Source organism: Protopterus annectens, chromosome 2.part0 (genome assembly GCF_019279795.1).
Source record: "Protopterus annectens isolate FY-2018-M chromosome 2.part0, PAN1.0, whole genome shotgun sequence".
Taxonomy (NCBI): Eukaryota; Metazoa; Chordata; order Ceratodontiformes; family Protopteridae; genus Protopterus; species Protopterus annectens.
Genome location: NC_056728.1, coordinates 1,083,113,881 through 1,083,135,878, shown reverse-complemented (window position 1 = coordinate 1,083,135,878; position 21,998 = coordinate 1,083,113,881). Strand labels below are relative to the sequence as shown.

The 21,998-nt window shown below is 39.6% G+C and overlaps 1 protein-coding gene across 1 annotated transcript in view; it reads left to right on the top strand.

Annotated features, from left to right (window-relative positions):
* The window catches only part of BNC2 (basonuclin 2), a 2,846,732-nt gene that overhangs the window by 1,161,542 nt on the left and 1,663,192 nt on the right, over nt 1-21,998 (top strand). The window contains exon 2 of the mRNA XM_044061291.1: nt 4,355-4,402. Within this exon, the coding sequence (XP_043917226.1) occupies nt 4,355-4,402 (48 nt within the window). The remainder of the gene's footprint in view (nt 1-4,354; nt 4,403-21,998) is intronic.

Sequence of the window (21,998 nt, the reverse complement as noted above, 5' to 3'; positions counted from 1 at the left end):
ATCACATGACAAACCAACATATTATTAATGTTTGAGCCTCTTTCTTATGCTACAAAGTCTTCACAATTGTTTAAACCAGGTCATGGCAGGCATTTAATTTTACCTGCCCCATATATTCACACCAACATAATTCTTCCGCATTGAAAATATTCTCATACTCAGCAATCTGATCCAACACTAAAAACTTAAAACTAACTTTTTCACTTTCCTAATCTAAAATGAGAATATGTCTGCAAATTGAATTTAAAAACTTTATTTGATGTAAAAAAATTGAAGGTGACATTTTTCGCAAGCAGAGTGTGTTCAACCCACCACTCAAAAAAGAATTGCAAATTATACAGCTATTAGAAAGTAAGCCCTGTTATAGATATTGCATTTTGTCTCCTTATGAAAGAACCATTTTTAATGATTTAGCTAAGAATGATAATATATTGATTTTTAAGGCAGATAAGGGAAATGTTTTGGTTTTATTTGACAGGTGTGACTACAGTTGTAAAATGCTTGATATATTGGTTGATGAAATGTATTATAAAAGCATTTCTTTCAGTGAGGTTAAGAAAGCATACTCATTGATTGACTCCCTTGTTAAAGAGTGGTTTTGCTGTGGAACGATCACAGATACAGTGAGAAAATATTTCACTATAGATCATCCTAAGATAAGCTGAATTTTTGGTTTGCCAAAATTACACAAAGATCTTGATAACCCTCTTTAAAACCCATAGCAGCAAGTGTTGAGAATAAGACTGAACCTATGGCAATTTATGTAGACAAACACTTGCAGAGAGTAGTTCAGTCAAATTCCATGCATATCAAAGACACCTTTGATTTTATTGAAAAAATAGAAGGTATCAAAGTGATGGATTCTGATTTACTGGTAACTCTTGATATTAACTCATTATATAGTGAGATCCCCAATGATAGAGTGGAAATAGTACGTTTTGAATTAATGAATTCAAATATCTTTTCTAACAATCAAACAAATGGAGTGGCAATGGAGGCAGTGATGGCCCCCATTTATGTGAATTTGTTTATGTATGGTTGGGAGAGAGTCAGTATTTTTGAGAGTATTTTTTCCAACCATATAATTTTATTCAAATGTTTTATTGATGTCTTTATGATTTGGGGAGGGGGGTGTGATAATGTTAGAACAGTTTGAGTTATTTGAGTGAAGTAAGTTCATGTCTCAAATTTACATGTGAGTATGATTTTAATAGTATTAACTTTTTGGATGTCAATGTATTTAAAGAACAAGGGAGGCTATTTACAAAAATTTACAGAAAACCTGTTCAAAATAATACTTATTTACATTATACGAGTATGCACTCTAGAAAGACTTAGGTTAATATAGCAAAAGGGCAGTTGATGAGAATTAACAATCTCACCAACAAAGATGATGACTTTATCAAAGAAAGCCAGGGTTTGTGTGATAGGCTTTCATATAGAGCCTACCCAAACAATTTGTTATCTGAAGCTTTTACTGAAGTGTGTAATCAGAGAAAACAGTGTTCTAAAGTTGGAAGAATCTTTAGTAAGAGAGATTATAGGATGCCTGTGCAAATGAATAATAGTGTTGATATTTGTGGCATCAAAAATATAATTAAAAACAATTGGAAGAATTTTAATGGAAGTCCAGAGTTGAGAGAGATTGTTGGTGAGAATCCAGTATTCACTCAAAAAAGAGGAAAACGCTTCAAAAACTATTTTCAAGCTAAATTAAGGGTGCCTAGAGTCATCAATAAGAACAATAGAGTGGGTATGTTCAAATGTTTTAATTGTAGACTATGCAAATTTTTGTATGTTGAGTCCAATAGTGTTAATATCAATGGTATCAATATTAAGATCAAAGGCTACTATATATGCAAATCTAAAGTTGTGGTCTACGTAGTTAAATGTATGTTGCGTCCTGCTTTGTATGTGGGTCGGACTAATAGGGAGTTGTACAAACGTATATACGAATACAGATATGCTGTAACAGTTGAAAGAAATGCTTTGGTCAAACATTTTAGATTAGGAAAGTGCAAAGTCAGTTTTAAGTTTTTAGTGTTAGATCAGATTGCTGAGTATGAGAATATTTTCAATGTGGAAGAAGAACTAAGTTGGTGTGAGTATATGTAGCAGGTAAAATTAAGGTCCTTCCATGCACCTGGTTTAAACAATCATGAAGACTTTGTAGCATACTTAAAAAGAAAGAGGCTCAAACATTTAATAATATGTTGGTTTGTCATGTGAGTATTGAATGTCATGTGACTGTGTGATTATTTAAACAACTGGAACAAAAGAATGTATGTCAGTTTGAAAATCTTGTGTAACAAAAGAGCTTACTGATGATCTTCGTGCATACAGCTGCAGTCATCACACTTGGGTTATCTGCCGTCAGGCGGGTCCTCGGTCATTTGTCATGTGAGTATTGAATGTCATGTGACTGTGTGAGTATTTAAACAACTGGAACAAAAGAATGTATATCAGTTTGAAAATCTTGTGTAACAAAAGAGCTTACTGTTTTTTTGCATTAAACGGACTTTGTTATCTTGATCTTTGCCTTTTTTGTTTCCTGCATTTTGAAAGTTAAGGTGTTTTACTTGGTGTATTATTCAGTCAAGAAACCCACTGCCCCATGGGACCTAACTTTTGTGCTTACTCAACGTCCTTTCAAACCTGTTTCTGGCTGTACATTAAGGCACCTGTCTTGAAAGACCTTATTCGTAGTAGCTGTTACCTCAGCCACACTAGTATCAGAACTTTGTCTTATCATGCAAACCACAATATCTAGTCTTCCATAAGGACAAAGCTTCTCCAAGACTGAACCATTCACCTGTTCTAAAAATTGTTTCTGAGTCAGCCCTGAACCATACTATTCATCTTCCTGTTTTCTTCCCTAATCACTCTGGCACAGGAGAATATTTTAGAAACACTGGCTGTTCATAGGTGTCATTCTGTTACTGCTTTCACAGGGCCAACTCCTTACATAAAGACAACTAACTTTTTGTGTCCTTTTCCTCAGCAAGACAGGAGAAAGTGTCTAAAGTAACTCTCTTCACATGGCTGTCTGCTAACATATTTTTCATAGTTCCAAAAATAATAAACGCCTTATCTTCAAATGAAATACACATTCCATATTGTTTTCAATTTCCATAGCCTTTTTCAAAAATTCTTCTGTAGATGGTATTTGTGCTCAGCAGCATGGTTAGCAATGCATACCTTTGTCAAACACTGCAGACTTGATGTAATATTAATATCCAGGGTTTCCTTCAGATTTGCTGTCCTCAGGGTATCCTGTCATGATGACACTCAGGAAGAAAGCAGCTGGGGATGCTCTCCCATCGGGTGACATGAACAGAGAGGACAGTATAGGTACTTATAACAATAATGGATCCTTATTTTTCTTTTCCATCTCCCTTCAAAACCCACCCACCACCCCATTCCAAATTGTCACGGTCTTTCCTGCATAGATATGATAGACCTAACCCCAAAGCCTTTCTCAATGTCTTCCTCAGTACCGTAGTGTCTAAAGGGAGCAAACTCATTCTATGGAACAGTAGGGATGCACTACATTATGGGAAAGAGGAGGAGCTTAAGTACTGGATCAGCTCTAAACAGAAAGTTACTAGTTCAGATCTGCCTTGGGGGAGGATAACCCATCAGTCGGGGTATGGAGAGGGGCAATAATTCATTGCTATGGTAAGTACATAACCTTTGTTTATAACTGACTGAAATGTGTATCATTTGTTTGTAGTATGCCATGTAAAAATGAGTAAGTGATATTGGCTGGATTGTTTATTGAGATGAACAGATGTACCTTTTGGAGGTTTGAAGCTTGATGATAGTCTTCCAGTTTTTACACTGCTTCCATCTCCATGGCATAGACGATAAAGCCCGGACTGTGACCTAGATGACTTGAGATTGATTAGTGGCTCAGACTCTAGGGGAGCATTGTGGGGGAAAGTGAGAATGAAAAGTCAGTGCTTTCTGCCCATTTTGGATGAAGATGGTCTAACTTGCTGCAGTGTCAGCAGTTATTGGAGTGGAAGGTGCATGGCATGCAGCAGATGGGTCATATTTTTTGTGTGGTAATTTCTGGAGGCATGTGGAGAAACATGCATGCCTGCAGTGAAAGTCTTTATATGCCCTTGCATTTATAAACATGTGTGGCAGCTGTAAGGGCGGGATTTAGTTTAAAATAAAAAAAATAAAAAAATCTGATGGCTGGTTTAATGATGGCTGCCTATGCTTTGCATTCACCCTATCAGTGGACAGACATGCATGCATGTGTGTGTGTGGTGAAGGGAAGTATAAATTCCAGAACCTTCTATAGTTGAAACTTTCATTGCTTTTTTCTCTTTTCTGTACTTTATAGATACGCAGCGTGCCTTCAGAAGTGCATGAAGCCTTCAGCAGAGCACAGGTATTGCAATCAATTTTTTTTTTTTTTTTTAGTATTGTATCTAGGATATTATTTGCATTCATATAATATTATGTCTCAGTAACTGTGCACGAGATGCAGATAAAATCCAACAGAAGTCACTTGAATGCATGTATTTTTCCCATTGATGTTGGGCAGGGGGTACATAATGTCACATATGCAAATGGTCTTTCAAGCATTACTAGTCAGGGTTGCACTGTAGGATGCTGAGAGTTGGTGATTTCATCAACTACTTAGTTATGTCTTGTTACTGTGCATTAGTTGGGGAGATAGTTTGTTTTTAGAATATTTCATCCATTAAATTCCAGAAAGTTGTATTTTGTTATCGTTGCCTGGTTATTCTCACTGTTTTGCAGAAATGGTGTTGATCTTGTACCTTACAATGTTTACTGTTAAGTAAGAGTGGAGTGGAGTATAAAGATAACACTTGTGCTTCTGTGGTTAGTCTTCTGATTACCACCAGATGGTGATCATAGACACAGGGTGTGCACATTTTTCCACCTATGTCAAAAGGAGTAGAGCAGATTCCCTAGATAATTTGCCTCTTACGCTGGATCTGTGGCTGCAGCTCATTGTAGAGGGGACCATTGACTTCGGCGTTTAGTGAGTAGTGCTGCTCCTCCTGAATTTCTATTGATGAACGTTAGCTTGCCTTTTATACATGTTCAGCCATGGATTTAGTGTGCTGTGCCTCAGTGTGGGCCTTTGTTCTGACCTTTGCTGTACTTTATGGGAACTTGAAGTACTGCAGTCCTTCCTACTGCCTCCTCTTTATTTATATCCTTGGGGTGGCTCTGCAGTTGGATGCATGTTAGTTTGTCCTAAGTGGTTGTGGCAAATCTTTGTCAGGAGGAGGGAAGCTGCTTCCATTGTAATTTGCATAGGGTTATGTTCTCCTAGGTAGTGTCCAGCTTATTGAGGGAACTCTGCCTATTTTCCTTGCATGGTGGCCATATCATCACAAATACCTAATTAACATAAATTGTCTTAAAACTTTCCTAAATGTAGACTGTTGGTGTGTACACATTTGGGAATCCAAAGTTTGGGACTGTGTGGTTCCTTCTTCTTCTGGGCACGTCATGGTCTTATGTGCAAAAAGAACCTTTGAAGGGTGTAGTGAAGATTTGGTGCTCTTTCAGTTTCCACTGAATGGATTAGACCATGGATGATCTCAGAGAGTCTTGCATAGTTTGGTTGTTAGTCTAATTTTAAGTGCTTCAGTTTTGATATGTCCTTGATCCAGTTTCCTCTGCCATGTGCCTTTCCTTGTGCCCCAGGCCATACAGTCCTTGGGTTGTTGTTCCTTCATCCAAGTCTTTAAATACTGACAGAGTGCAAACCATGCCCTTGTATAGGGCTCAATTGTTTGGCCTTAATAAAAGTATCAGATATGCTTGGCTGTTAGCAAACTGCCATGAGAACATTCTTACAGTCATGGTGCAGGTAATTTTAAGTTTCATGTTGGGGATCACAGCCCCTTTTCTAGGTTGGAGACAGTTTGTTCCTTATTGTCGTCATCTGTTTTTGGAATGCATGGTCCTTTTGAAGACACTGCAATTTAGCCTGTTTAAACCAGGTTTTGATTAATGTTTCTGTGGGTATGTTATTGTTGTTTGAGAAGTTGCCTTCACCCTTGTTGTTGTCCACCATGGTGGGGGCTCAGTAGCTCTTAGGTTATCCTCCTTATTTCTATCCCTATCATCTCTGAGGACCTCTTCAGAGTGATGGTAGTTCCTTCACTCCTTATCACAAACTACTTCTTGACAATTTGGTGGGTATGATTTGGCTTGTTCTTCCACTCAAGTCATAGTGGTATGTAGTATTCTTGTTTGACCCTAAAAGTCACAAAAGCAGACTCCTAATTGTTTTATTCATTAATCTATTGGGCTTCCAGACCACTGAGTCTATAGAAGCTTGATCATGGTTTTTCAGTTGTCTCTTTATTACCTTTTTAGGCCTCTACATAGGCAAGTTCCTTGGATGACTGTTCGAGGCTTTTGCTGGAGATTCTATGACACATGCTTCTGACTGCACCAGGATGTAAGTTTTATTTTGTATGGCAGTGTTGATCCATGGCAATCTCCCTCCTTGTTGTTTCTGAGTAGAGGAGAGAGGGTTTGAGAATTCCTACACTTCTGCAGCAGTGATAACTAGTTCTCTAGGAAACGGAGTGGATATGGCGTTAAGTGAAAGTCTCTCAAGCTTCGGTGCCCAGATATCATTTGTGCACAGGGTTATCACCACCCTTGCAACTGAGGCAATGTGTGGTGGTATAAGTTCTGATGTTGGTCTTTTCATTGCAGGAGTCCTGCACGTTTATCATCAGTAACTTGTCTGTGGTATTTGCAAGCTTCTGACCAAGTTTTCTGTTGGGTGGATCTGATTTGGTGGGAATTTTCTAGTGTTGTGGACAGACACACATTTAGGTTGCTTTTGATTTGGTTACATTACCTGGGCCTCTGACTAACAGGACTCTTCACTGTCTGGTAAGTGGTGTGACACCGTGCTAAACTGGAAATGCCATTACTGTCACTGAGGAGTTTCCCAGGAGATTTGTGCACATCACATCCTGGAGTATTTTATGTCAGTGCTGTACCATTTGTGGATGGATGGGTAGGTTCCATCTTTCCAACGCCTTAGTCTCTGACTACATTGACATCAGATATCTTGCTCAAGTCTAGGTGGCTTGGGACCCACAATGTGGTGGTGATTTCCTGATTCTTGCCATCTAGTATCAGAGGCACATGGAATATATGCAGATGATCCTTATGAACATCAGGTGTTTCAGCTCCATTCCACAGTTAGTGGAGTTTGGCTTAATTGGCCTGAAATTGTCCAATAAAATGGCGAAACAAGCCATGGGCATTCAGAATTGCCAATGAGCTGAAACACCTGATGTTCATAAGGATCATTTGCATATATCCCATGTGCCTCTGATACAAGAGGTTTGGGAGGTCACTCAGTGGAAGTTCTAGCTTTGCTGGTGTTTTCATTTTGTTTTTACTGATTGTTTCAATGACCTTCTCACTCATTGTTTTAGCTTGTTGACCTTCTCACTCATTGTTTTGATTCTTGCCATCTGGAAAATTGAGCTGGAGACTGTGCTATTGGTTAATGAAGACCAAATGTCCTTAGTAAGTATGAAAGTTACATCATTACTGTAACAGTAGACTTACTAGGAGGATTCAGTTTTACACCATTCCTCTTTTCCACTGTCTAGGCAGAGATGAGTTGTCTTCTTTTTCTTTTCCTGTTTCAGCTTGGTCGGACAGTGGAAAAAGGAGATTGATGAGAGGTGTCATCGGAGTGAAAGTTGCTGGAGTGACCTGGAAAGTTATTTCTGCCAAGCAGAGCAGCTATGTCCCATGCTCTCTTGTGTAATGAATCCTGCAAAACATTGTAGCTTTAGAAGACTTCATTTATGTGCAGGTCTCCTTGCACAGCTTTTCATAAATGAATGGTGTTTCTAAAGACTAGTATCTCATTTGTGCCCAGGTTCTCTTTTCAATGTTTTTCAGTCAGTTATGCTGTTTTCATTCTTGTATCCAGACTGTCAGAATGAAGGAGACCATCATCTCCATATGTTAGATGTTTACAAACAAATAATCTACTCCAAGAAAAGTCATACTTTCAGCAAAATGGATCAACCTTTTGTTTGTTATAAATAAAAGAAGGCCTGCATTTAAATAAAACCATTTGAAAGGGGCTGGCCCACTGTAGTGCTTTTTTGAATGATATATGCACTATGCAGTATGCATTTACAAGGCACTGTTAGACAACATCCCAGTACAGCAGGTTCTGCATCTTCAATAATGCATGATCAGAAATGTTTCTGCCTGTAATGTGTTGAAAGTTGCCCCATGGTCTGCTATCCTCCACATTCACTGAACAGTACAAGTCAAAGGTGCTGTCTAGAAGCAGGCTTGATACACAGGTATGCTACAGGGGATCCTGTAACTGTCCACCTCTAACCTATCACTGTAAAGGTTGCATTTCTATCCAAATGTTATGATTTAAAATTATAGTGACCCTTACTATAGAAATATTAAAAGTCATATAAGATACTGAGGATAATCTAACAGAAAGATTCACTACCTCTTAAATCCCACGTGGGATCATGTAAATGGTTACTGCTGATTTGTTTACAACTGTGAAGTTTTCAATATTTTGAATGTTAATGTATAGCCCAGTACTTGTGTGTGTGTGTGTGTGTGTGTGTGTATACACACTACAAGCACTGTGAGACTAAGGCTTGAACTGAAGAAAGTATGACATTGCTGACTGTATATGGGAACCTCACCCCAGCAGTTCCAGTACCTTTTTAGGTGTATAACCATTACTTCTTCTCGCAAGGAGGTGTATGAATAGCTTAGAAAATCAGGTCAAGATGCAGGAAATGGGAGATGAGTAAGCCCAAATGGTGGTTTACTGTTAGACTAGTTCTCTTTGAAGGTTTGATGTAATTGTGATAACCTTTCACACATATACACACACACACATACACGCACACACACACATATACACACACACACATATATATATATATATATATATATATCTATATACACATATGTGTGTGTGTGTATACACTTTCATGATTTGTACATCAGTACCATATTAACTGTTTACACATACACAACTATCTTTGGTATTCTGAGTTTCAGTAAACTGTACAGCAGTTGTTTAGAAGTCCTATTGAAAATGCTGTTTCTATAGCAATGAACACTCTTCAAGTTATGACTCCAATTTAGCAAAACTTTCCTTCATGACTGCTTCTTTCTTAAGATTTCATGTTAGTTTACTAGCTCTCTTCCTTTTGCCGTATGGCATGTACTGTTATTCGTTCAGCTCATGTTACATTTCTTAATGTTGAAAGTCTTCTCACAAGTCATAGTGAAGGAGGAATGCCTTTGGATCAGCAGAGAATCTATAGACTCCTGAAAGACTTTTCTTGCTCTGTTACCTACCAGTTGCGTAACTAGTGAAATGCGCTGATGAATTACTGTTTTCATTTTTTCACATTTTTGTATTTACTTGTTTTGTTGATGGCATACATTCGACTTTTACTGTTAGTACAACTATATAAAGTTGCTTATAAACATGACTTGCTAAATCAACTATTTTACAGTTTTACTGTTTCGTATGCCAGCAGTTGTACAACATTCTCAGTACAAGTCTGCCAATGAGGTCTGTAACAGTGATCTTGTGTGATATCTTTTTATCTTAGCAATTGAGCTTAGATCTTTATTATTTTTTCTTGCAGTTTTTTCTTTTTTTTTAGTGTTTTGCCTCCTGTATGTTTTTTGACAGTATGTAAATCAGGATTGCCTTATTGAGTCAAAATTCAGCATGCCTGAGTTTCTTTTAAATGGTTTGCTTAATACTCATGTAATTGTTGGGCAGGACTTTTGGCATGTATAAAAAAGTATTGTATAATGTTGTGAAGTATAGTTTTATTGAATGGAAATTTAAAATTATATGTCTGAATGCCACTGATCTGAAATTATATCCATAAAACACTTCCAGAGACTAATTATATCAGTCACAAACATGGCAATTTATGTTTACATAGTAAACAAAGCCTTCAGTGGAGCTTTGGAAGTAAATTTGTTCTCAATACAGTTAACTTGTCTGGTATCCTTATGGCTTTATTGCACCTCTTTTTTTTTTTAGTCCATCATTTAAATTATCAGTTTGTATCTATCTCCTTGATCAGCCTAACCAGTTTTGGTGTATTTGTTAAATAGTTAAGCTAATGTGGTACAAGTGGCATTTTTCATCAGTGGTTACCTGGAAACATATGTTTAAGTGACTTGTTCAGAGGTGTAGAGTTTCAACTTGAGAGTAAATAGAATCAGACCCAGGGCTACAGGCTGAAACTCATTAACTCATAACCTTAACCCTGTGTACTAAGTTGAAAGATAATGTAGCCTCTGTATTTAGAATGTGCGTTGCTTTTTTTTTTTTTTTTTTTTGTAATTTCTCCAACTCTTTTGGGTTTCTAATACCATGATGGGAATGGACCCCATTCCTAAGTCAAAGTACGATTAAAGTTCCATGAAATTAGTATTGTTTCAATCTTTGATGTCAGCCAAAAGTGCTCTTTGCAGCACTCACAATATGCCCAGTAATGACTCCTGGAATTCATACGGGGTTGCATGTATTGGTAATGTATCTAAATACGATTGTAGATTCTTTTTTATAAGACCCATTGCTCCTACTACTATTGGAACTGTCTGGGTATCTTTCCTCCACATTGCTCTCATTTCTGCCTGCAAATCCTGATATTTTATGACTTTGTGTCTCCCTGTATGCAAGACACTGTAGTCACCGGGTGTAGCAATTTCAATGATCAGTGCTACCTTTGTCTTCTCTTCTTGGACTACTGTATCTGGACTACTGTATCTGGTTTTCTAGCATCTATCTTTTGAACTGTTGGTAATGGGTGATCCCACGTGATATAAACTTCATTTTCTATGATGCTTTGTGGCTCATGTTTCCAGTGTTTTTTCAGCCACCAGTACCATAATGTTTGCACAATCCCCAGTGGAACAGTCTTACCACATTATTATGCCTTTCAGTATACAGTCTTCTGCCATTAGTATGTCACAACCAGCAACGAGGTGTGCAACTGTTTCCAGTTTGGTTTTACAAAACCTACATTTGTCTGTTTCTCCCACATATTCAATGGACTTTCTAGCGTGTACATAGCCCACTGTCTTGGGCTGCCAATATTAACCTTTCATCTCTTGGTTTGAATTTGCCACTCCTTAACTATTCCTGTGTTCGTTCTTGACCAACATGAGGTTCTTCCAAAAGTTTTCTGTACTTCCAACTATATTTATGCTTTTTCCACATTTCTTGCCTTCTCATCTGGTCCTCCACCTTATATTCTTTCTTTTGTTTTTTGGCCCATTCATTTGCTGCCTGATTTTTATCTACTTCTGGTTTGATTTCCATTCCTGCTTGACACCGATATGCTTCTGCTAAATTAAGCAGAGAAGTCATCTTCTCATGTTTCAAAACTTTCACTACATTTGGGTCTTGTGAGGTCAGCAGATGTGTGGAGTCCCATGATTGCAGATCTGTACATGTAATCAATTTCAAGGAGGCCCATCCCTCCTTCGGAAGGTGGAATATATAATCTTGGTATACACTGATTTTTATAAATCATTTGGTGAGCATGAAGCATCCTTCTTGTTTTCCTATCTAATCTATCCAACACATTTTGGGGCCAGTCAACCACTCCAAAACTGTAAGTTAAGACAGGAAGAGCAAATTGGTTTATAGCTTTGATTTTGTTCCTAGATACCAACGCTGTTTTCAGAATTAATTTAAGTCTTCTGAAGTATTCTTTACTTAGTTTTATTTGCATTTGTCAATGTTTTATTGTTGATCCTTCATCAACTCCCAGATATTTATACACTACATCGTGCTCAAGTTCTTTTATATCACATTCTTGTCCCAAACTGATGTTTTCCTGTTGCTGCAGTTTTCCTGCTTTAAAGGTAGTTTTTGCACACTTAATCAAGACCAAATGACATTCTTTTATTATCTGAAAAAGTTTTGACAACCTGCAGCTGTCCATTCAGTCCCTCATCTGATGAGCTATACAGTTTTAAATCATCAACAAAGAGAAGATGAGAAGTCTTTACACTTTGTTGTTGTTAGGAGCCAAATTGTAGCCAAGGCCTAAGTTGTTAAGTAAACAGCTTAATGGGTTAATGGCAAGGCAGAATTGTAATGGTGACAGAAAGTCACCCTGGGATATCCGCCTTTGAATTTTTATCCCTGGGATAATAATCTGTCCTTTATCATGACTTAATTGCAAAGTGGTCTGCCACTGTTTCATGGTCACTGTAATGTAGTCGATCAGTGTAGGGTGTATATTACACATTTTTAAGCACTCTTTTATCCATGAATGTGAGATACTATCAAATGTTTTTATAGTGAATCCATGCCATACTTAAATTCTTTCCCAATTTTTTTTTTTTTTATTTTTTATTTACAGTTCTCCAATATGACTTTAACAACAAATGATCCTTTGTTCCATATGACTTTCTTTTATTGCCCTTTTGTTCTACTGCCATAATTGAGGTTTCTTCTAAATGAGTGTAAACTCTGTCGGCATCAATTCCCATGTATAGTTTATACGTCATTGGAAGGCAAGTTATTGGTCCATAATTTTTAGGGTAGCTTGCAGATTCACTTTGTGTTTTTTTGTCACGCATTGTTTTTCCTGTTAGCCAGGTTGGTGTCTGTTCAGGGTGCGCATATAAATAGTTCTTACTCATGGCTAAATCCTCGTGCAAACATGTTAAAACTTTTAACCAAAAGTTAGGTACTGGATCTGGGCCTGGGGTTTTCCAATTAGAGGCTTTTCTTAACTTTGTCTCATTCTCTCTGGCTGTTACTTCATCCCATTTCATATCCTGCACCTTTAAACTTCTTATTCTTTCTTTTACTTCTGTTCATTTAGCATCTTTCTGTTCCACAGGATCTTCATAGATACTTCTCCAAAATCTATTTACTTCCTCTTTTTTGGCGGTCTTTCAATTCCTTTTACCTTATTTCCCAGTTTTCTATAAATTTTGGGTCATCAATAAATTGCTTATTTTGTACTTTTTCTTTATATTCATCTGTGTATCTTATAAGTTTTTCCACTTGTGCTGACATTTTTAGTTTATTTGTGATAGTGCATGAGTCTGTTCTAATACTGTGCATTGCTCTAATCCCATCTGTCTATCTTAGTATTTTTGTTGCTCTATTCCCTCTTCTATAGTCTTCTAAGAGTGGCATTTCTTGTCTTAATTGCTTTATAATTTTCTCTGTTCGATACTTGCATGATGGTATTCAATTTCTCCCCTTCCTTTCCCTTACTACCCCGTGTCCTTGTGGTAAAACTTTATCCGTTGTTAATTTAGCAGCACAGTAATATATCCTGTTTACTTCTGTTATCACATGGATCTCTATAGACAGTTCTAATTACTGCATTCATTTGTTTTATCAAACTTCTGACTTTTTTTGTTTTATTGACCTGCATCCTGTTTTTCTCATTGATCTTGATATATCTATCATATCTATTAAATCAAGCAACTCTTATCTTAGCTCATTTTCTTCCAAACTGAGGGCACATCTTTTGTTTTCTATTTTCTGTGGGCATTCTATAGAAAGTTCTATAGCATCTTCCTTTGGCACCTTCTCTTCAATTTCATCCTGTGCCGTCTGTTGCTCTGTCATATGGGTATTCACTGGCCTATTACAACTCAACATTGACTGCATCAGTGTTTCCCAGTTTTCTGTTTGTTTCCTTGCTGTCTAGCTTCAAGTAAATGTTTATATTGATTTCCTGTGGAAGGCACCAAAATATTTTGCTAAGGCACCTCACCAATTGCTTCTTGTTCCACTGGTTTTCCCTTAATTTGGATATCCATTGCCCTATCCTGCTGTGGTGCTTTCTGCATTTGATTTTCTACACTGCGTCCTTCACTTTGCAGCTACTCCATAACCACAGATGTTCTTCATCTCACATTGCTGCAGTCATAACCTGTGGGTAGTCCGCTGTTCTCGGTCGGCCCGAATACCAAAGAGTTAGGCTGGCGTCGGTCATGGTCGCTCAGATCTGACGTCCGTACGCCGAGGTATTAAAGCGCATGACCGACGTCATATCCTCAGTCTTTCTTGCCGCATGGTCCGAAGCAGAAGCAGCGTTTGCAAGTGCCGTTCGGCGTTCTGAAATTTTCGTATTCTGAGTTTCAGACCGAAAACCAAGTTGGGCTAAGTACCCCGTTGGGGAATATTTTTGTCTTTTCTTGCCTCAGTTAAATCTGGATGTCAGAAAAAGTGAATAATTGTATTTCTTGTGGGAAACAGATACCTCATAGGGATTACCACTCTCTCTGTATTCCTTGTTTGGGGCCTGAGCACGACGTAGTTGGGTGTCGCTTTTGTGCTAGATTTAATAAGCGCACCATTAAACGTAGGTTAGCTTGCGCTAGGCTGGTCTTCGGTAAGCGGTGCAATTACAATATGCCGTCGGATCCTCCGACGCCCGCTACCGCTAAGAAGCGCAAGGAAAAATCGTTAAAGTCCAAGCAGGATGAGTCGTCCGTTCCGGACGCCGGTTCTTTAGAAACTACGGTGGAATCTGTGGATCCAGCCGAGGTTTCAGCTGAGTCTCAGGGGGAGCCGTTAATTTTGCAAGATGTGGCCTCTCAGGAGTCGGGTCAGGCTGAGGGGGCCTCTCAGGTTGCTGTACTCCCTTCTTTGCATAAGGTGGTTAGGCCTTCCCCTTCTGTGTCTCTAAGGTACCTTCCAAGGTCAGGCCTGGTTTGTCTTCCTCTGGTGTCAGTCCTAGTTCTGCAGGCTCTGTACCTAAAAAACACATGCTTAAAGTGGCAGAAGATTTGATTTCTTTAATCAGAGGCTCTATGCCCCCCCCCCCCCCCAGATAAGAGGCCTAGGGTGGAGCCAGAGGTGGAAGGTTTGGAACATTCTTCAGATTACTCAGAGTCTTCGGCTGAAGACATTCAGGATTTTCCTCCTTATTCTGATTCAGGCGCAGAGGATTCTAGTCCTTCTGCTTCTCCTCCAGAGGATTTTTCTTTTTCAGAAACCCTGCATTCTATGAGGGAGCATTTTAAATGGGAAGGTCAGGATTTCTCAGATTCCCGAAAGAGGCTTAGGGAATTTTTGTTTTTACCACAACATATAGGCCCTTGGCTATACCTCCTGTTTTGGATGTTGTCCAGGATGTTTTCTCTGAAGCTTCCCTTAATCCAGACTCTCTGCCTCCTGCACCGGTTAAACCAGATAGGTATTAGAGTGCCAGAGGCTCATAAATATCTGTATAAGAGCCCAAGGGCTGACCCAGAAACTATTAGCCAGGGTCCTAAGGGTGTCAGGGCTTCTGTTGTAAAGAATCCAGTTCCTATGGATAAAGATTCTAGAGCTTTGGATAGGTGGGGTAAAAAAGTGTATACCTCTTCCACTCTAGCTATGAGGGCTTTGAATTGCCAGTTTCATATGTTGAAGTACCAGAATTTTCTCCTTACTCAGTTAAAGTCTAAGGTAGATGCTTTGGCAGAGGGCATAGACTGTAAGGAATTACAGGATTTGGTTCATGCCTCTGATCAGGTGGGTAAGCATTCTTTGCAGTGTGGTTTTGATGCTTTACAGGCTTCTTCCAGGGTGGCTGCCACTGGATCAGTTATTCGTAGGCACGCATGGCTTAAGGATCAGAACTTGTCAGAGCATGTTAAAGCTCGAATTTTAGATGCTTCTCTTCAGTCTGAAGTTTTGTTTGGTTCTCCTGTGGAGTCAGTCTTGAAGAAAATGGAAGACAAAGCTAAGTCTATGCAGACTGTTAAGGATTTTTTGCAGATACAGCCCCCTAAGTTTAGCAGAAATTGGCCTACTAAGGGATGGGCTTACCCTTCTTCAGATTTACAGTCTAGGGGCAGATCTAGACGTGGTAGGGGCAGAGCTCAGGGTTCTTTCGGGCCTAGAACGTGGAGTTCCCCTGCACAATCTGCAGGTGAGGGCAGGGGCCAGTCCTTTCGTAAACAGACCCAATGACCTGCATCTTCAGCTGCCAGATTCCTGTCTGGCAGCTCCTCTAGGAGGAAAGTTGGCACTTTTCAGACAAAATTGGCTTTTAGTCACCCAGGACAAATGGGTGTTGGACATTATAGACCGAGGCTACAAGTTTTATTTCCACACATTGCCTCCTTTCAAAGGCATGCCAGACGTTCCTCCTCAGCAAAGGGTGGAGGCTCACAAACGGATTTCTTTACTTCTTCAAATGGGGGCTATACAGCAGGTTCCTCTGTCAGAAGTGGGCCTAGGATTTTATTCTCGCCTGTTTCTTGTACCAAAGAAAGGGAACACTTGGAGGCCAATTTTCGATCTATCTATCCTCAACACATACCTGGACATTCCAAAATTCAAAATGTTGACTTTGCAACAACTTCTGCCTCTGTTGGGCAAAGATCACTGGATGGTAACTCTGGATCTCAAAGAGGCTTATCTTCATATTCCTATCGGGCCCAGTTGCAGGAGATTCCTGCATTTTCGGGCTGGGATTTTACATTATCAGTTCTCTGCATTGCCCTTTGGCTTATCTACTGCGCCCAGGGTATTCACAAAGGTTCTGGCTCCGGTGATAGCCTTCTTAAGGTTAAGAGGAATACAAATTTATCCTTATTTTGACGATTGCCTGATTCTTGCTCAAGACAAAGACAAGCTACTTCACCACCTACAGTATGTTATGGCAGTGTTAAGGTGCCTAGGGTATTCTGTGAACGAAACAAAGTCCAGTCTAGTACCCTCGCAGGACATGTGCTTTCTGGGTGTGAGACTGAATACAGCCTCTCAGATGGCTTTTTTGACCCCGGACAAGCAAAGAAATCTTACACTTTACTTCCAACAATTGTCTCTACGGTCCAGGCTGACTGCAAGGACAGTCCTTCAAGCCTTGGGGTTCATGGCATCTTGTATTCTGGTGCTTCCCAATGCCAAACTGCATATGAGGAAGCTACAATGGTATCTCAAAAGTGTATGGACTCAACACTGCCACGATTTGGACACTGTCATTCAGATAATACCTTGCATTCAAAAGGAATTTTTGTGGTGGGCTCAGGAATGTCACCTAAACAAGGGACTCTCTGTGACCCGACCAGAGGCGAGTCAGATCTTAACGACAGATGCCTCAGACAAGGCTTGGGGAGCACACCTCATTGGAAAATGGGTTCAAGACACGTGGCCTGCCAGACTTCAACATTTGCATATCAACTTGAAGGAGATGTTAGCAGTCCAATTTGCCTTGATGGCTTTCAAGGATCTTCTTCACCCAGGACAAGTGTTGATTCAAACAGACAACACAACTGTCATGTGGTACATCAACAAGCAAGGGGGAACCCATTCGTACCCTCTTTTCAGGCAAGCTATGATTTTGTGGGAGACTGCTCTCAGTTTGCATCTCACTCTTCAGGCAAGGTTTCTGCCAGGAGCACAGAACTCCTTAGCGGATGTTTTGAGCAGACAGATGGTGGATCCCCACGAGTGGAAGTTGGATCCTCATGTATTTCGACAGTTGACAGTGATTTGGGGGACTCCAGACATAGATCTGTTCGCTTCTCCACTAAATTTCCAGTTGCCAAAGTTTTGCACAAAGATGTTTCATCCAAAAGCTTGGAAAGTGGATGCTCTATCATTCAGTTGGAACAATCTTCACGTCTTTGCCTTTCCTCCTCTGCCTCTCCTTCCCAAGGTGCTCTTGAAGGTCAAACAGGACAAGCCCTCCATGATTCTAATAGCTCCAGATTGGCCACGGCAGCACTGGTACCCTCTGCTGAGGAGTTTAGTACGGGAGCCTCCTTGGCCTCTGCCATCAATTCCACACCTTTTGTCCCAGGCAGGCAATCATTTCCTCAATATCAGGATACAATCCCTGCATCTGACAGCCTGGCATATTCTGTTCTAGATCCTGGAGGGTCACAGCTTCCTCAACAAGTTTTGAATGTCATTTTGGAGGCCAGAAGGCCTAGTACAAGGAAAGTTTATGCTGATAAATGGAGGAGATTTTTTATTTGGAGCAAAGCAAGGAGCTTTGATGTTTCAGGGCCTAATTTGAGTGTTTCACTTCAGTACCTTACAGAATTATTAGACAAGGGTTTGTCTTTCTCCTCTGTAAAAGTTCATGCTGCAGCCATTTCTGCTCACTATGACTGTGACCCATCATTATTCTCTCATCCTTTGTTTAAGCAATTTCTTAGAGGGGCAAAGAACATAAGACCCCCGCGTAGAGCTCCTACTCCTTCCTGGGATCTCAATTTTTTGTTGGAAAAACTCACTTTACCTCCTTTTGAACCTGCAGCTACATCTGAGTTGAAGTTTTTGTCTTGGAAGACTGCTTTTTTGTTGGCCATTACGTCTGCTAGAAGGGTATCTGAATTACAGGCCATCATGGCAGTTGAGCCCTTCTTGATTTTTCATAAGGATAGGGTATCCCTGCGTACTAACCCTACTTTTATGCCTAAAGTGGTTTCAAATGTGGCCTTGAACCAATCTATTCATTTGCCTACATTTTATGCTGATCCCCAAAATAAAGGGGAGAAAATTTTACACACTTTGGATATTCACAGGCAGTTGCATTATTATTTGAGCAGAACTAAAGGGTTCAGACAGTCTCAACAGTTGTTTCTTTTGCTTTGGGCTCTCAAGGGAAACCTGTTTCAAAACAAACTATTTCTAAGTGGATAGGCCATTGTATTGCTTTTTGTTATTCTCACCATGGTAAGGAGATTCCGGCTGGAATTAGACCTCATTCCACTAGGGCTACTACCACTTCTACTGCTTTTTTAAGGGGTGTAGCTACTAAGGATATTTTGGAAGCAGCTACTTGGAGTTCAGTGCACACTTTTTCTAAACATTACCATCTCCCTCTTTATTCCAAATCTAGGGCTGGGTTTGCCACTGCAGTTTTACAGGGCATGTTAGCAGCTCCCAATGCTTTATGATTTTGCCAACCTCCCTTTACCTTTGCTTTGGGATTCTACCCACAGGTTATGACTGCAGCAATGTGAGATGAAGAACATAGTACAGTTTTGTACCTACCATAAATGTAGATGTTCGAAGATCCACATTGCTGCAGTCCAATTTACCCTCCCTCCTTCCCCTCTGTAGTTTGGAGTGGTTGTGTGGTTTGGGTTGTAAATATTGTTTGTACATGGGTTTTGGAGGTTTTCTGTTTTTGGCTATGGCCTTTCTTTTTAGGGCCTTCTGACATCTGGGGCAAGAAAGACTGAGGATATGACGTCGGTCATGCGCTTTAATACCTCGGCGTACTGACGTCAGATCTGAGCGACCATGACCGACGCCAGCCTAACTCTTTGGTATTCGGGCCGACCGAGGACAGCGGACTACCCACAGGTTATGACTGCAGCAATGTGGATCTTCGAACATCTACATTTATGGTAGGTACAAAACTGTACTTTTCTATTTATTTAACTTCTGCATTACTAATCTCCTTTTCTACTTTTCCTCTGTCTTCTTATTTTTTGTATTCTAAAGTTTTCCATGTCCAGATTCCTTTGCCTATATTTCTTTTCAACCATCTTTGGTGCTGCTCTTTTTATATTTGTTAGCTTTGCTTTCTCCTTTGCATAAATATTACACCATATTAAATCTTTTTTCTTTCCCATGTCCATATTTCCTCTTCAGATGTTATCTGATCTTCCTGTTTCTCCTTACTTTGGGGACTCACACCATTATGCTGTGATGTAACCTGTATTAGACCTTCTACGCCAAATCCTTCACTTCGCAGGCACTCCATAACTTCAACTTCTATTTTTTTTAACTTCTACTAATCTTCTTTTCTGTTTTCCGTTTTTGTGATATTTTTTTTTTTGTAGTAAAGTTTTCTATATCCAGATGCCTTTGGCTGTATTTCTCTTCGAATGTCTATGTGACTGCTTTCTTTATATTGATTAATTTGGCTTTCTCCTTTGCATAAATATTACACCATATCAAATCTCTCTTTCCCAAGTCCATATTTCTTTTTTATATTTTTAGATTTTGTTTATATTTTCGCACTTCCTCAGATGCTTCTTTTTCCAAACAGATCACAGTTTCTTGATGTATACTGTTTTTCACAAATATGTTGTATTAATGACCGCAGATTTTCATTTGAAGCTTCTGAGAGTTTTTCTTGCGGAAGTATTTTTCTTTCCTCTAATTTCTCTCTCAATCGTTTTGTATATCTTGTGTCTGGAAATTCTGGGCTTTTTGCATAATAGTAACGATACATAATTTCTTTCTTATTCTCAATAGTCCATTCTATCATCTTTATGGCTCTTCTTTGGCCTATCAGTTTTTGTGATTTTTGTGGACTGCTACTTCCTTCTACAACAGGGGGTTGTCCTTTCAGTGTGCTTCTGCAGATGGTGTTGAAGGAAGTGCATCCTGGCTATAGTGGATCTGACATTTTATTCATCTGTTCCTCAAGTGGTGGGTTTCTGATCCAACTTTAAATTTGTCCTCAGTCATTTGATAGACTTTAGGCTCCATAAATCAAGCTCTTTCAAAAACCCATAATCCTCCATCTACTCTTGAGATAACTCAAATCTCATTTGCAGCCTTAGTGATAAGAGATGGTCACTGTTAGCCCAAGCAGACTAATTTATATAAGTGTAATTTTGTTTTGTAATTTTTCTGTACATTTTTCTGTATTTCTCCTTGGAGTTAGCATGTGGGCCTCAAACCCTTGCACATGTTGTAGCTACCCCTGTTGTACATCTTCCTATTATTGCTGGTATTTTGTTTCCTTTACCTATAATTAGGTGGTTATAATTACCATTGCTGCTATTTTCCTTAACTTTTTCTACTATGTCAGAAAAAATACTGGTTTAGATAGTGTTCTGCTTGCAGACAAAAGATTCCAAACTCTGGCAGTTTTTCTAAATGTGTCTGTTGCTTGGCCTCAGTTAATGTTAATTTTGATATTTGCTGTATTTTCAATAACCGGGCTTTGGTTGAGAGAAACAATAGGTTAGTCTTCAAAGGTCATCTTCCAATTTCTACTACTTCTACCTCTGGAGCTCCTTCTTCATTCATAAAATCTTCCAGAGAAACAGCAGGAAAACCAAAAGAGTCAACAAAGCTCTCCTCTGATTGTTCTCCTCCCTCAACAACTTCTGGTTCAGCTCAGTCCGAGAAAGTCATTAAGATGTCTGATCCAGCCAGCTGCAAGGGCTCTACTCTGAAAACCAAACCTTCAGACCTGTCCTGTCAATCAGATCCAACCAATTCCAGGTGTCAGTCATCTAGATTTTCACTGGAACCAGTCTCTTCAAAGCTTCACCTCCTCTCCTTCAAGATGTACCTGAATGAGCTTCCCACCCACCATCATCCTCATCTTCCTTCAGGTTATTCAGGAGTTTGTCAGAAGTGGATTTGGATAGGATAATGAGAAAATTTCTCAGAACTCAGATTCAGTTGGTTGTATTATCAGCTGTCTCCCATTGGACCCATGAGTCTTTCCAACACACAATCCCAAGCTTTAATTAACTCCTGCTGTGATCCATCTGGTGGTTTCAGAGATTTCAGTCTTGAGACTTTAGTGTGTGTCTTTGTCAGATGTGAAGACTGGCTTTTCTTTGACCCCAACACTTTCTCTGACCCAGATGGGTCGACCTTCTCAGATCCAGAAGGATCTTGGGGTTGTAGCATCTGAGCCAGATCCTGAGCTGGGTTGCGATCAACTCCAATCCTGTCAGAACCCTCTCTTCCTCTCAGAGCTTTGCCTCTAGACAGCTCAACTGTGAATTATGCTTCGAGGATGGAGGTGGGAGTGTCTGGTTTCCACCATGGCTTCAAATTTTGAGGTAGTAGAGAGAGCTTTTTCCTCTTAGATGGAAAAGAGTGTGGAAGCTGGGTCTTTTCATCCTGTCCCATCGAGGAATCTGGTCTAGTCAAGCCTCGAGACTGTCCTCATACAGGACACTGCTGGTACTTTTGAGTCCTCTCGAGAACCTCCCACTGAAGAGCCCCCTTGGAATCTGATGTGTAAAAGGAGCCA